At 35.8% G+C, this 17,036-nt stretch overlaps 1 protein-coding gene and 1 long non-coding RNA gene across 9 annotated transcripts in view; both read left to right on the top strand.

The window, feature by feature from the left end:
* Window positions 1-1,429: 1,429 nt before the first annotated feature.
* Nipped-B (Nipped-B cohesin loading factor) overlaps window positions 1,430-17,036 on the top strand; it is a 93,596-nt gene continuing 77,989 nt past the window's right edge. For 2 of the 8 annotated variants that reach the window (XR_011031958.1, XM_068286420.1), the window contains exons 1-5: window positions 1,434-1,695; window positions 1,982-2,111; window positions 10,897-11,068; window positions 11,124-11,242; window positions 12,817-12,973. Coding sequence is in view for 7 of the 8 variants with exons in the window: in XM_068286420.1 (XP_068142521.1) it covers window positions 2,045-2,111; window positions 10,897-11,068; window positions 11,124-11,242; window positions 12,817-12,973 (515 nt within the window). In the remaining variant the exon portion in view is untranslated. Of the gene's footprint in view, window positions 1,696-1,966; window positions 2,112-10,896; window positions 11,069-11,123; window positions 11,243-12,816; window positions 12,974-17,036 lie in introns of all 8 variants that reach the window. The other 6 variants (XM_068286222.1, XM_068286078.1, XM_068286506.1 and 3 more) reach the window with 5 other exon arrangements.
* On the top strand, window positions 2,506-3,421 carry LOC137574366 (uncharacterized). Its single transcript, XR_011031999.1, has 2 exons — window positions 2,506-2,646; window positions 2,707-3,421. It is a non-coding gene; the product is annotated as an uncharacterized lncRNA (long non-coding RNA).

The following is a 17,036-nucleotide window of genomic DNA, read 5'->3' as shown; positions in this document are numbered from 1 at the left end:
CAACGAAACTAGATGTTCCAGGCACAACAGTAGCTGCAGTTGGAACTGAGGCAGCCAACACTTTACTAGCTCCTCTTTGTAATTGCTTTATTGGGCTTATGGTTCGGAAACTACAACAGATATCGTATAAGTAAGTGGGATGCTGTCCCCAGGGGAAATGGGCAAAGGCTCCACTTTCTGTCAACGCCGGACTTCTAAACGATATCAGCTGCTGTACATTTGGTGAAATCGGATCATTATCGGAAGCCGCAGCTGGTAAAGCCCGATGTGCCGACGGACTGACAGACCCGCTCTGAAACCTATCCCTCGCTCGCATCGGAGTCTCAAACAAAAGATTAGAAATTCTGAAATAAACCTCTATCGCAAAAGGCTCCTCTTGGAGCTTATGAACTCTAGCTGACAGGATTTTAAATGCACCTCCAGTCCGGTTCCCAGTTCATTCAATTTCGCATCGCGAGTTCCAAGCCATGACACGAATCACAGCCCCCCACAGGCCACCATAGTGTGCAATACTATTCCGTAATACATACTTTGTATTACATTGTCATACATCCAACAGAAAAGAAAGTGTTCACTGATTTTCTTATAATAGTAATTGTTTTGTAATGCAATTGTATTTGCAGCAGACAGATATTCTTTAAAATAAAATTGAGAAATCAATATGTAAATAAGATTGAAACATACATAATTTAAGAGAAGCGTATACAAATAAAAGAAAAATTCAACTGGCGTATGCAAACGAAAAAGAAGAGAGAGTAAATTTAATATATGTAGTTAGTAGTCACTTTATTTGTTGAACTAAATTTAGAACCACAAAAGAGATAAAAGTTACAATTCTGCAAGAGCGCAAAAAAAACACTAAAGAATTTAAGTGTTCTTTATATCTTTTTCTGTACACAAATGTGCAAGGAATATATAAAAAAAAATTTGTTTCACTGGCATCAAAATTAAGAATTCTGTGCCATATTGAATTAGAAACTTACAAACATGTACTCACTTTTCACACTCACACTCACTCACACTCCCCATTGTATATATACATATATATAAATACCCTACTTCATAATAGGAAAACATAATACTTATGTTCCTAATATTTCTTCTTTGCATAATTAAGAAAATTTTTATTTATTATTTTCATCTGGATTTGTTTTCTTTTTCTGCATTTTAGGACATGGACTTGGCTAAAAAGAACTCGATAAATAAATTAGAATCTGACTTAATTAGAATTTGACTATTTTCAAATGTTTTTAATTGAATTGAATTGTGTTTTTGGCATCATATACATATAAGTTTGCACCAAAGTAATGACAGATGCTTGCTAGTGAGAATCGGATATAAAATGTTTTCCATTGCAACCAACGAAATGTTATCACGTTTAATCCCGCTATATGTGAATAGAGTATCAATTATCGGGAAAGCGTCTATGATAAACCAAATACCTATCTTGTCGGCCATGTTGAAAAAAATTAAATGTAAAGGGAGTGAAATGCATGGATTTTAACGAAAATCCCAATATGTTTATTGAAATGCTCTAAAAAAATCTAGTAACGTTTGTGAATAAAAGCAATGGCTGAATTATGTTTACTTATTTAATTATGTGAAAATTGAAACATTTAAATTGTATTACTTATTGAAAGTGGCACGTTGTTAAAAAATTGAGATATACATGTGTATGTTGCCGATTTTATAAATGTAAATATGCCTGGTTTATACATATATTCGCAAATAGCTAATGAAATATACATACATACATAAGTTTATCTGTTAATATGAAGAATATGTACATACATATATATATATGTATGTATGTACACATACACCTCCATATGTACATTTTTCGCAAACACAAAAACTTTTGTATTTATGAATGTACCGCCATATATATGTACATACATACATTCATACATATGTCTATATTTATGTGAACACAACACGAATATATCTTTCTTTGAATTATATTTAGTTTGCTCTTATACAGGTGATGAATTAAAGCGAAGTAAATTCTAATTGCAATAACACCTATTAGAATATTTCTAACAAAATGGGGGATCGTGACATCCCAAGTGTACCTGTGACAACATTAGCTGGCTTAACTAGCTCTTCTGATCGTAAGTATATTTTGCCGGTGCATGTACATACATACATATGTATGTATGTATGTACATACGGCTGACAGCTTATTTCGTGCAGAGGTACTGAATTTTGAACCCGTTGAGCTTTTAAACTATTCAAGATGCATAGCTAAAAACTGTTAATGCTGTCTTTATTGTAGTATTTACTAATAATTAATATATTGTATTATTTTTATCATTCTTAAAAATTTCTCTTCTAAAAATTCTAGTCAAGTACATACAGTATGTCCAATAATTGTTTGCAAAATGAAAAAAGACACACAAGTTTAACTTTAACATCGAAAAATAAAAAAGGAGGGCTTTTAATACAACAAATTTTTATAAACTTTTATTAACATAGGTATTAACTATTGGAATATAAAAAGAAAATGCAAAAACACCAAGGCCACTAAAGAAATTCAAAAATCAGCCAGAGGCAATCTTGACTGTCTGTTAATTGTTTGCAAAATGCAAACCCTGTTTGAAGAATGACTAAATTTAATAGAATGAGTAAATTTCAATTATAGCAAGGGTAAGACTGCGCAAAATTGGCGAAAATGCTTAATAAAAAACTTAGAAAAACTGTTTATAGAGCAATAGGCTGGAATTGCACAGTTCTAAGGGCAGACCAACAAAGCTTTCTTGACGAGATTGTTCCCATATTCTGAAAGTGAAGAAAAATAAACCGGATACAAGCCTCCGAGTTAGCTGAGGACATTAAATTTAATCTCAAGAAGAATGTACACAAGTATTCTTCGTATCTTGCCAAAAAAAAGCCTTTGCTGTTGGATATAAACATAAAAAATAGACTGAACTTTGCAATATTAAACGCTGGAAAGCCACCAGAGTAGCGATGTTATATTCTGCCCTGGTAAAGTTTGGCGCCAGCCAAAAACAGCCCTACAGTCTAAAAATATTGTCCCCACTTTAAAATTTGGAAAGCTTTCTGTTATGGTTTGGGGTTGTATTTCCTCGAAAGGCTATTATAAAATTGTCATAAAGTGATTGACACGCCGCCACAGAGTCCGGATCTCAATCCCATTGAAAATTTGTGGGCATTGCTGAAGAAGAAGGTAGCGAAACATGGCCCTACATCTGAAGCAGACTTAATCAAGTGTATTAATGAGGAATGGCAAAAAATACCGGAACATTACGACTTAAATGCCCTCGTATCCTCGATGTCGCGACGCCTCCAAGGAGTACTGGATGCTAATGGAGGACATACTAAGTATTAGAGAGTTGTACAGATGAATGTTTGTATTTTGCAAATAAATTATAGACAGATTGCCTCTGTGCTGATTTTTGTATTTCTTCGGTGGTCTTCTTGGAGTTTTTGCATTTTTTTTTTATATTCCTATAGTTTATACCGCTGTTAAAAAAGTTTATAAAAATTATGTACAGTGAGCCCAAAAGTATTGACACACTTTAAATTTTCACCTTTCGTCCCATGCAAACATACGAGCACCCTAGCGCCCCCACCAGACAACGGCCAACTCCGGCCTTATGGAAAAACGTTTATATGCATAACTCGACTATTTTTTCTCCGATATTAGTATCAAATTTAAGTGTGCAAAATTTGATTGCATAAGGTAGAAAAATACGGGAGATAATCGAGTTTTATCAAATCACGGGGTCGAAAAGGGGCGTGACAAAATCTTCACACATACATACATAATGTGCGCATTTACTAAGCAAAGATAAACGCTTTTTTTAAATTGCGGGGGCGAAAAGGGACGTGGCAAAAATTTGAAATAAACTCGACCAGTTTAAATACTACTCGAGTCTACATACCAAATTTGAAGGCTCTAGCTTTTACACTCTCCAAGATCTAGGTGTTCATACGGACAGACGGACAAGGCTAGATCGACTCGGCTGTTGATCCTGATCAAGAATATATATACTTTATGGGGTCGGAGAAGCTTCCTTCTGCCTGTTACATACATTTTGGCGACTTTAAAATAACATTTCACCCTATGGTATAAAAATAGGCACACCACGAGAAAAAAGTAATGGCACAATTTCTTAGTAGATTAAGAAAAATACAAAAAAACCACAATAAACTAAACATTAATATTTCGTTGGGCCACCTTTGGCTTCTATGACAGCTTGATGGCGTCTTTTCATGCTCCCTACCAAGTTTATCATCTCCTGGCCTCCAATTTTCCCCCCACTCTTTTAAAATTGCTGTTTCAAGGGTATCTTTGGAAGTTAAATGATAGTTCCTTATTTTTATACCCTTGCAAAAAGGGTATATTAATTTTGGTCAGAAGTGTGCAACGCATAGAACGAAGCATCTCCGACCATACAAAGTATATATATTCTTGATCAGCACGACGAGACGAGTTCAACTAGCCATGTCCGTCCGTCCGTCCGTCCGTCCGTCTGGATCAACGCAAACTCCTCCTAGACCGTGAGAGCTACAGAGCTGAAATTTTGCACGTGGGCTTGTATATACTGCAGGCGTTGTATATCTCGGCTTCAGCCGGATCGGACCACTATATCATATAGCTCCCATACAAACCCCAAAGTCACGAACAGTGACTTTTCTCAATAACTTCGTTATTTTCTATGCTATTATCGTGAAACTTAATATTAGAGAGTTTACTACGCCTATAAACGACTATGCCAAATTTGATCAAGATCGGGTGACTATATCATATAGCTCCCATACAAACGGCCAAGTCACGAACAGTGACTTTCTCAATAACTTCGTTATTTTCTGAGCTATTGTCGTGAAACTTAATATTAGAGAGTTTACTACGCCTATAAGCGACTATGCCAAATTTGATTAAGATCGGGTGACTATATAATATAGCTCCCATACAAACGGCCAAGTCACGAACAGTGACTTTCTCAACACCTTCGTTATTTTCTGAGCTATTGTCGTGAAACTTAATATTAGAAAGTTTACTACGCCTATAAGCGACTATGCCAAATTTGATCAAGATCAGGTGACTATATCATATAGCTCCCATAGGAACGATCGGTGGAAAACAGTGACTTTGATCAATATCTTCGTTATTTCCTATGATTGCAGGCCTTTCTTTCTCAAGCTTAAGCCTTTTTAGATAAAACGTTCTTCCACATTGATGGCTAATAGGTAAGGATAGAGTTACCAAAAAAGTTGCAAGGGTATACAAACTTTGACGCGGTCGAAGTTAGCCCCGGCCCTCTGGTTTTTTTCCAATAATAATACATGCTCTATGGGATTAAGATCGGGTGATTGTGGAGGGGTTTTTAGCTGCTTGCAGTGATAAATGAGACACTCCTGAACCAAAAACGAAGAATGTTTTGGATCATTGTCTTGTTGAAAAGGCCATTGAGATCCACTAAGGCCTAACTTTTCAACACTAGGGGCCAAATTACTTTTTAAAATATCCAACAAAGCATACTTGTCCATATTGTCTTCGGTAAAGGTCAGCTGACCCACTCCCTAGGCTGCACAACAGCCGCATACTATGACATGCACGCCACTATGCTTGACGGTCTTACGAATATTTTTTCCCTCCAGCTCCTTATTGGCTTTACGCCATACATTTCGCTACCATCGAATCCAAATAGATTGAATTCGGCCTCATCACAAAAATTACTGAGATCCAAAACAAAAGGAAAATCAAGCAATTTTTTTTCAAAGGCCAACCTTTGAAGTGTATGGTTTGCGCCTTGGTACTCGACTATGAAAACCACAATAACCCTTTCCTGGCGAGGTGTACATTTTTTTGGACGTCCAGTTCGGCCTGCTGGTTCCAATTTTCCGGTAGTAACGTAATGTTTAATAACATTTCGAACATTTGACGGCGATCTGTCTACTATCTCGCCAATTTTCCTATAAGATTTGTTTTTTACATATAGTTTTATAATTAATTCACGAGTTTCTAAGGAAATTTCTGCTCTTTTGACCATTTTGATCGTTTCTGTCTGAATTTAGATCGAAAACTGGCACTGAACACATTATGTGTGTATGCCAACAGTTCTTATTCTAAGAAAATCAGAAAAAACGGAATTTAGCCGTTACAACAGCAAAAGAGTTAGACGTAATGAAAAATTGTGCCAATACTTTTTTGGCTTGAAGGTGTGCCTATTTTATAGTTTATTAAACATAACTGCGGGAAAATGTTAGGTAAATGAATTTTTATTTGTGAATTAGATAATTTAAACCATATTCTACAGAATTGGGGTGCCGACAAATAAAACAGAAATTGCATGGGACGAAAGGTGAATATGTTAAGCGTGCCAATACTTTTTGGGCTCACTGTATGTATGTAAGTTCATCTGAATCACTAAATTATGTAACGGTTTTTGGCAAATATTTACCAAATCTTAGTTATAGGCATATCTTGACCATTCTTGAAATATATTCACCTATTGTGAGTAGCAACATCCAAAAAATCACTCTCAAGGTCACCCTCTCAAATGGCTTTCAGCCAACTTGTCGTCAAATATATCCCAAATAACCAGGAGTGTTAATTAGCCGTTTAGTTTCAGTTTTTGGTCTAGTACCTACTGGGATTCGAAAGTTTTTTTAAACCGAATTTTGAAGCGCAAAATATATATCCGTTAATAGAGCACGATTTCAAAGGTCTAAAGCATGGATGGCCACGTAATGGCTCCCGTGGCGGTAAAACCGACAGAGGCTGAGCAGAGAAAAAGGTGACTTTTGCAAGTCGACGCACACAAAAATTTGTGTGTCTCGTGTTTTATGGCGGGTCATAATCGACCTTTTTTGGGTCGCTCGATCGATCGTCGTCGAACTTTTAGACAGACCGACGTCCAAATCCCGAATTTCGCGGGGAGGATGAAAACGGAACGCGGTCTCGAGCTCGCAACTTTTAGACAGAGGGACGGCTGAAGTCCGCCTTTTGCTGGGAGGACGAAATTGGCCAATTAGTTTGCATCTGCTAATTTAGTCAGAACGGGGTGACACTTGTCGGTGCAGCCTCCTAGAACAAGAGCTAATATCGCGAAGTCGCAGAAAATTCCCACTCTTTGATACTACTTTTTATGAATCTTTATATTGAAAAGATCGTAATATTCTAGGGCCAGACGTCCGCAAAGTAGTCTTGTTTGATGGTGCCGGGTCTAAACAGTATGTACGTCGCCTAGACTATACGGAATACCACCACACGAAACGCTAAAACGGTTAAGCAATGTGGCATGATTTGAGCTTGTTTCCCATAAAAATGACTTGGTCCAATTCATAAAATTCGTGGGAATGTGAATCGAATTGTCTACGTAAACATCATGAAGAAGGTTAAGTTCTCCTATAACATATGGAATATGGCTATAAATTGGACATATCACCAGTAAAACGACCCGAAACAAAGGAGAAGCTCAAAAAATGTGTTTTTAATTCGAAAGAATCGAACACATTGAAAATGTATGGGGAAACATTTAGAGAAGCGTACCAAAAACCGTTCAATACAGCTTAACATTGGGAAGTTATCCAAGAAACATGGCAACACATCACACTTCAGCATTGCTGGAGTCGGTGCGGCGCAGGTGCCAACTCGCTATTGCCAATAATTGGTTCAGGACTAATTATTAAGTCCTAAAAATCAAAGATGACCTGAATTGGAAATTTCAAATAACTTGGAATAGATTTTCATTCTTAGTTGTAACTGCTATTTTTATGAACAGCTCAAAATGTCTATTTTTACTTTCTTGTTAATTTTTTAAAAATTGTTTCTATTTAACTGGACTAAGGCGCCTCCTAGGGTTAGGACAAGATTTTTATTCATTTATTTTGCCCATTGTATATTAAAAGGTGTTTGACATTTTTTTTTTGTCTGGATGTTGACGTGTACAATGCGAAGAACGTACAAGTACGCCACCAGGACATAGCCTGTTTCACGCGAGCCCTAGCAGAAATCTATCCACCTCCCGCCCGACCGACACTGGGGCGCCGCCGTATAGCGGACGGCACGATCGCATGAACAAATACAAATAAAACGGACAAACAATTAAAAGGTGATTAACTACAGCTACGAACTAAGTGTGCTAAAATAGAGGTTTTCACAAGAGAAAGAGAGCTTTCTGATCTGATTGCGGGATACAAAAGATTGTAATCAGAACATAGGACTCGAAAAGGTTCATGTAGGGAATAGAAAGAAATACAAAGTTTTAAGGATAGAGAAATACAATTTCTAATAGGTCTACGGGGTATACATAGGTTTAGCTGGTCCAATATTTCACCCATTAAAAGTTTCTGAATAAAGATAGCACCAAGCATTACTCAACGATTAATTAAAGATTTATACTCCTACTGGAGTATGATGGCAAATTGACATTGCGATCCCCATTTAGACTGCGAAGAGCAAAAAGCTGAAATTGCTTTTGCACAGATTCAATTTTACTTTGGTGCGTCTCATATTGAGGTGACCAAATGCAAGATCCGTACTCTAAGATAGGACGGATTAATAAAGTATACAGAATTTTGGTTGTGTACGGATCGTCCAACTCTTTTGACCATAGGTTCACAAACCCAAGAACATTCATTGACTTACTAACTGTAGCAGATATATGAGGATTAAAAGTTAATTTATGGTCGATAAGAGCACCTAAGTCATTGATAATATCTAACCGTTCCAACGGATGTGTCGTTAAGATAATAAGGTGCATCTATAAAAAGACATATCACATCAACTCTGAAGATCATTAAGATCGGATTGAAGCAGGCAAGAAGACGATATGTTTTTAAAACTGAGGTAAAACTAAACATCATCCGCGTACATAAGGACACGAAAAAGTGTTACTACCAATGGAAGATCATTTATAAAAAGAGTGAATAGCAATGGACCCAAATGACTACCCCCAGGTACTCCTGAGGCCACTTGGATGGTCTTAGAAAATAAAGACATAAAGAGGATCTTTTGTGTACGCTTAGAAAGATATTGAAAAATCCAATCAAGCAAAAGGGTAGGGATGCCAAGTGTTTTCAACTTATATAAAAGCAGAGTATGATTAACAGAGTCAAAGGCCTTGCTAAAGTCAGTATAATTCTAAATAATCTTCTTTTTTATTGTGTACTCTTTTACAATGTGTTCTGGCCAAAAATCTTTTTGCACCGCAATGTTATGAATGTGTGTATGAATGCATAAGCATGCATACTAATATGCTTGCATAAAAGTATGTATGTATACAATACGTATGCCGCCGCAATGGATGATTGAGGATGTATCATGTTTCATATTGGGGACAGAGTGGTCGCGCGTGTTAGATTCGCCGACTTAGCTATATCCAGCGCCATGCTATGGGGGCATGACACTTAACTGTTGTATACATAAATATTGTAACAAAGTGATACAATATGTTTATAATATTATTAATTTATTTCACTGAGTACAGTGATCACTTAATATTATAGAACATGCTACACACGAAATAAAAATTTGCTTTTGGGGTGGAACTACAACAAGGGAATTAGAAGTGCCGGTACAGCAGTAGCTGCAACAACAGATGCAGTAGCAGCTGAAGCAGCCATCACTTTATTACAACTACTTTATTGGCAATATTCCTGGGAACGGATGTTAATAGGTGGGGTACTGTCTCCAGGGGAAATGGGAAGAGACTCCACACCTACCAAAGCCGGACTCTTAAACGATATCAGCTGCTGTACATTTGGTGACATAGTGTCATTGTCGGAAGCCGAAACTGGTAGAGATCGATGTGCCGCCGGACTGAAGGACGCGCCCTGAAACCTGGCCCTCTTTCGCATCGGAGATTCAATCTAAAATTTACAACTGCTGAATCGAACCTCCATCGCCAAAAGATCCTCTTCGAGTTGGTAAAAGCCATCTGACAGGGTTTTAAATGCATCCCCAGCCCGCAAATGCATCTCGAGCTCCAAGCCACGACACGAATCACAGCCCTATTTAAGGCCGCTACTCTATGCAATACTATCCCGCACCCTGACTGTATAACCAGCACATTTAAAGTGCATTACATTGTGAAACAGCCAACAGTAAAGAATTATATTTGCAACAGACCGACATTATTAAAAAAAATTAAATTTATGAATAACAAATTAAAAATCAATATGTAAATAACAGGGAAAAATGTAAATGTTAAGAGAGGACGCGTTTAAGATAAAATAAAATCGGAAAATTATGTTTTTAAAAAGTATACAAAAAGAAAAAGAGAGGGCCGAGGCTAACTATGGTCCTATGGGAGCTGTATATTATAGTCCCCTGATCTTGATCAAATTTGGCACAGTCGTTTATTCATAGGTGTAGTAAACTCAAATATAAAATTTACGACAATAGCTTACAAAAAAACGAAAAAATTGAGAAAAGTCACTGTTTGTGACTTTGCCGTTTGTATGAGAGCTATATGATATAGCGGTCCTATCCGGCTGAATCCGAGATATAAAACCTGCAGTATATACAAGTATATACAGTATATACAAGCCTCCATGCAAAATTTTAACTCTGTAGCTTTTACGGTCTAGGAGGAGTTTACGCTGATCCAGACGGATGGACATGGCTATTTGAACTCGTCTCGTCGTGCTGATCAAGAATATATTTTTTTGTTTATATGGTCGGAGATTCTTTCTTCTATGCGTTGCACACTTCTGACCAAAATTAAGATACCCTTTTTGCAATGGCATAAGACACTGACAGTTAGTGAAAGACTACTAAAAAGAAAAGACAGCACTTACAGTTTTTTTCATATCTTTAAAAGTTAAATAAGCTTTGAGCCGCTGTACATACATACATACATACTTTATATTTATCCCATATAAATTTTTTTTTATTGAAAAATATTTTATTATAATTCCATTTAGTACTCAGTGAGTTACCAGTATCGGATTCTCTGCAGAGTGCTACTTCTTTAAACAAATCCCTGCTCTTTCATTCTTTGGTAGCCAGTGAATCTAATAACTTGTTATCCGTTCGCGATGAAACCCTTGTGCGGCAGTTGGTTAATGCCATTGAACAAACGAACTCTGATAATATGTAAGTAGTGGCCAAATGGAATAAATTAGGATTTAACCCTGCCTTTTTATTTTAGCGAAGTAAAGTCACAGTACACAATTCAGCAACATGGAGCAAATATTAATACATGTCCTGAGCTTCTTCAAGGGATATATAATTTGCGTCCAACTGTATTTAATACGTTGCATAAAATAAGTAAGTGAAGTAAAATGTGTGAAAAAGGTAAATGGGACAAAGATTTCACACATTATTTGGACCACAAAATTTTTATTTTCCTCGGATATTTTTATTGTACCAGCAATGAGCAAAGAAGTTTGAGGAAGTACAACGGTGTGCTTTTCAGTTTTATTTATTTTTAAACGGCAACGATGAGTTTTGAAACGTTTAGGAAATTATCAAAATTGCAAAAATGGTAAAAATACAAAAAAACCCTATACGAAAGAAACGGGGGATTCTGGTAGCTTTACATTAATTGACAACCGAATAAAAAACTAGCGATCAAAGAAAATATTAGCGCTTCTCAAAAACGGACTTTTCTTTATGTGACAAGCGCAGATAATCCTGCAAAGCTTGGAAAATATTTCATATGAAAAAACTTCTGAAGCTGGAGATTCTCCCTAGGTATAAAGTAGTATTGGGTAAACATTTCTAGTTTTTCTAAACCTGTTCACTTGTTCTTTTCTTTTAAGTTAGTCAACTGGCTAATTTTCTTTAGTTGTTAGTTAAATTGCTCAGTTGCTTAGCATAGCTTTCAGAATTTTATTCTTATAATTTTAACCAGAGGGCGAAGGCTAACTTCCACCGCGTCAAAGTTTGTAAACCCTTGCAAGTTTTTTGTTTAAAGTGGAAAAACGTTTTAAAGGGTTTCTTTAAAGTCTAATGTTTGCGAAACGCCTCACATAGGAAAAAACGAAGTTATTAATCAGAGTCACTGTTTTCCACCGATGGTTCCTATGTGAGCTATAAGATATATTCACCCGATCTTGATCGAATTCATTCGGCGCAGCAATTAACAGATATATAAAACTGATAAATATTTAATTTTAAAGCAATCGCGTTAAAAGTAACGAAGTTATTGATAAAAGTCACTGTTTCGACCGATCGTTCCTATGATATAGTCACCCAATCTTGATCAAATTTGGCAGAGTAGCTTTTACAGTCTAGGAGGAGTTTGCGTTGATCCAGACGGACGGACGGACATGACTATATGTACTCGTCTCGTCGTGCTGATCAAGAATATATTTACTTTATATGGTCGGAAATGCTTTCTTCAATGCGTTGCACATTCTGACCAAAATTAATATAACCTTTTTTCAAGGTTTTTTTTACTTATAATAAGTTTGATGATTTTAACACAGAGAAGGAGACGTTTCCGATCCCATAAAGTATATATTTCCTGGATCAGCATGAAAAGCTGAGTCAATAGAGCAATTAATAACCTAAGCGATAAGAAAAATCAGAATATATGAAAATCATCCGAGTATAGCGCAACTTAAAGGGATAGTGTGAGAGTTTGAAGGCTTGAAACAAAGAAAAAGTTTAAAGCATTTAAAAATTTTATTTCTGAAGACTGCAAGGGTATATTAAATTCGGCATAGCCGATGTTAGCATCTTTGATATTTTCAAGATAAATTAAATATATTAGTTGGTCCAGTTGTTGTATAGCAACTTAGTGTTCCATTTACATATTTCGCTCTCCTTATTAAGCAACTACATAAATTTTTGTTAGATTGTTAACTTATTATTTTTCAACATCATTTTTTCTATAGTGCGGAGTGATCGTCGTGCTGTTACCGTACAAGAAAACTCTAATTATATGATGAATGAAGCTTCAGAGGAAAGAGGAATATGTCAATCAACGTATAACTTAGACGCTGTCCATCATCAACAAAATCGACAGCAGAAAAATGTTGATCGAACGCTCAGGTGGGAATTATGTGAACAATATCGAGTAACTGTAATAATGAGTCGTCGTTTAAACAAATCCAGTAAACTATATGAAAATACCTTTGTTTACGTAATAAAATACCACACTTTTACTCATTACGCTATTGTTATGGTCAATTTGATAACGCAACTAGACCGATTGCTAACACAAGCTAAATAACCAAATTTAAAGATTCTTTTCAAAACTTTTTAAATCATGATAATTATTAGCATTTTTATGATTTCACTCAATGTTTTGATATTATAATGGTTAATCTTTATATTTAACATCTTTATTTTAACATCTGAAATTTTAATACTTTTTATGTTTACTAAAGTACTTAAAGTCTTATAATACTCAAACAAAATTTTTAAAACAGAACTTTGGTATAGATTAAACATTGGATGAATTTTGGACATGTTGTAGAATACCCCGACATTTGAAGCTGTGTGAAGTATTTCGGCGCACTTTATATATTTTCCTAAAAAGTCGCGTTTAAAGTTATAGCTTCGGTGACTTATAGGTAGGTAGAGTTCCTGCCTAAAAGTGAGGAAATCCTGGTTCAACCCCTGCCCGAAACTAGTTAGTTTTGTTTTTTATACTTATTTTTTTGCATTTTTAAGAATTATTTTTTCTAGTAGCAAAATAGGTCTTTAAATGATTTTTGAATGGATTCATTTATTATGTCTTTACAAAAACATACATGTAGAAATAAGACCATTACATACGTACATGAAATACATACATTTATTCAAGACTATGAACATGTTAAAAAAAATGATTTTGTGCAAAAATATACAAACTTTAAATTAATTTTAAAAAAAAAAAAACAAACCGAAAAACAATTTTGAAAAAACACTCTGTTATCGGTCAACTTCGAAGCGAACCATACATACTTGAGCATTTCTTTTAATATTATGGATGACAAATGTAACTGTACAAGGAATTAGACCTTAATGCAGTCTTCTCTTGATGAAATTCCACGATTTTCTTTTTTTACGCCTTCAGAGGTTTTGCATCCGCTTTCTTGTATTTTCAACCTGCCTAAATAATTATTGAAAATGCGAAAAAAAGAATAAAAAACAAAACTAACCAGTTTCGGGCGGTGGTTGAACCAGGATTTCTTCACTTTCAGGAAGGAACTTTACACCTCACACCACGGTGCTGCTTAAAGTCCACTCGGCGTTTTACCTATAAGTCACCAAAGCTATAACTTTAAACGCGGAAAATATTCAGAAAAATATAAAATAGTGCGCCTAAATATTTCACACAGCTTCAAATGACGGGGTATTCTACAACATATCCAAAATTCATCCAAATCGTTGATTCGCCTACCTGAATTTCCCCTTGTTAGAATACCTAGATCTACAACTTCTCCAAAGAATTAACATATCTAAATATAATATTAAAGATATTGGAGAAACTGTAAACTGTAAAAAAACGTCGAAAGCTAACATGACAATAATTACGGGTCATCATCTAAATGCATTAAAAGTCCAAAAAATCCAGTTCGTTCTAAGCAGTAATCATAGTCACTTAATTTGTTTTTTATGAGTACGGAAGCAATACAATACTCATACACACACTCACTACGAGCCTCTCACTCACTCACTTCAATTCAATTCGAGTGTATTCATTTTATTAGTATGTGAATAAAACAATGCAGATTTTGTTAATTCTAAGCGTAAGACCTCTGTGCACTCATTTTTTTTTTTGTCCTCTCAAAATAAAAATGCTAGCACTGATCAGGCAATTGCCGAGATATGTTTGCGAATTTTTTTAAAACAACTTATTCCTCAACGGAATATCGAGCAAGTCCGTATCCTCATCATTTAAAAAAGGCTAATTGTATTTTTATACCATACACCCATAGGGTGAAATGGTATATTAAAGTCGCCAAAATGTATGTAACAGGGAGAAGGAAGCTTCTCCTCCGACCCTATAAAGTATATATATTCTTGATCAGGATCAACAGCCGAGTCGATCTAGCCATGTCCGTCCGTGTGTCCGTCTGTCTGTCCGTCTGTATGAACACGCAGATCTCGGAGGCTATAAGAGCTAGAGCCTCCAAATTTTGTATGTATACTCGTGTAGTATGTAAATGTATAAAGTTAATTGGAATTTTGGCCACGCCCCCAGGAATCACATAAAACTGTTTTTCTTAAAAAGTATAACAGCTAGAGACGTCAAATTTGGTTTATACACTCGTTTAGTTAGCGCGCAGAAACTAATTGTTCAAACATTTTGCCACGCCCCCTTCCGCCGCCGGAATTTACAAAGAACTGATTTTCTTAAAAACTATGACAGCTACCGACATTAAATATGGTAGGTAGACTAGCTTAATAGACGCGCAGATATTGGGGTTTAAAAAACACTTCCTTCCCTGAAAATTAAACAAAAGTGATTTTATCAGAAACTAACAAAGCTAAAGTCACTAAATTAAGTATGTACTTTGGCTTAGTATGCGCGCTGAGTATACATCTTTTCATATTTTGCCACGCTCATTTCCGCCTCCATAATTTAGAAAAAAAAAAACGATTTTCTCCTGTAGTTTTTTGACTATCGCATTCAAATTCGGCAGACTAATTAATCTTATTTATTTCTATCAAACTACCAAATTTGATTGAAATCGGACTAATTTTACGAACGTATTTTACTAAGCGGTCCACAAGGCCAGAATTGTCCTTTGGCTAGTGGCGGCGCTAGAGTGCTCGTGTGTTTGTAGAGTATACCCAAGTCGGCGAGTCGACTTACTTACTTCATTAATCCAGTGATTGGTGAAATTTCTTTTCTTAGCGAACTTAAAGTAGTTCAACCTGTTTATTCTCCGCGTCCAGATGAGCTATCTGAATGTGTACTCAGGTTCTGTGCAAACGCATTATGTAAACCCATTTCAAAATTGTTTTTATTCTCTGTCGAATAAGGAAGGATGTCTGTCCATCTATTTGGAAGGAGTGGTATCTCATTCCTTTGCATAAAAATGACAAAAAGTCCGAAGCCTATAACTATAGGGGTATTTCAAAATAGTCCACTATTCCGAAAGCTTTTGAGAAAATTATAACTTCTCAATTGCAACATTTTTGCAGCATCATTATTTTGCTATCCCAACATGGGTTAGAGAAACGTAGATCTACAACCACTAACCTTTTAGAATTTACCTCTATAATTATCAAGGGGTTCAAAAATGCTAAACAAACTGATGTCAAATACACTGACTTCAGTAAAGCCTTTGATTCTGTTAATTATACTCTATTTCTTTTTAAACTGAACGACATTGGTCTTTTCACCTCTTTTCCTTTCTTGGGTTCGAAAATATTTAACAAACAGAAAGTACTTTTTAAGTCTTTGCTTTCAAATTCCATTCCTGTGACATCTGGTGTACCTCAAGGTAGTCATCCTGGTCCTCTGCCTTTCACATTATTCATTAAGGATCTTCCATCAGTCATTGTTCATTCGCGCGTGCTTATGTATGCTGACGATGTCAAGCTTTGTTTACAGATTCATTTGGTCGGCTACAAGCTGATCTTAAAAACTTTCAATCCTGGTGCCAGTTTAATCTTTTACATCTTAACATAATTAAATGTTAGATAATGACTTTTCAGCGTAACTCTCCTCAACTGGTTACTTATTTTCTAAACAATAGTCCTTTGGAACGCCTAAATAATATGAATGATTTAGGCTTACCTACCCATGATTGCACCACGGTCTCAAAAGCCATGAGTGTTCTGGGTTTCATTAAAAGATTTGATGACCCCTATAGAACTAAATTTATTTTTACTTCGCTTGTCCGTCCTATTTTAGAGTATGGATCTTGCATTTGGTCACCTCAATATAAGTCGCGCCAGACTAGACTTGAATCCGTTCAAATGCAGTTCTTCTTCTATTTGCTCTTCGTCGCTTAAGATGGGAATGCTACTTGCCTTTGTACACTAGTAGACTTCATTTGATTAACCTTCCTTCCTTAATCAACCGTAGAATTATGCTTGGTGCCATTTTTATGCACAAGCTACTAATTGGTGATATCGACTCGCCCGAGTTATTAGCTCAGGAAAATCTGTCGGT

The sequence above is a fragment of the Drosophila tropicalis genome, unplaced genomic scaffold (genome assembly GCF_018151085.1).
Source record: "Drosophila tropicalis isolate 14030-0801.00 unplaced genomic scaffold, ASM1815108v1 contig_1002, whole genome shotgun sequence".
Classification (NCBI taxonomy): Eukaryota; Metazoa; Arthropoda; class Insecta; order Diptera; family Drosophilidae; genus Drosophila; species Drosophila tropicalis.
This window is presented reverse-complemented; position numbering and strand designations above follow the sequence as displayed.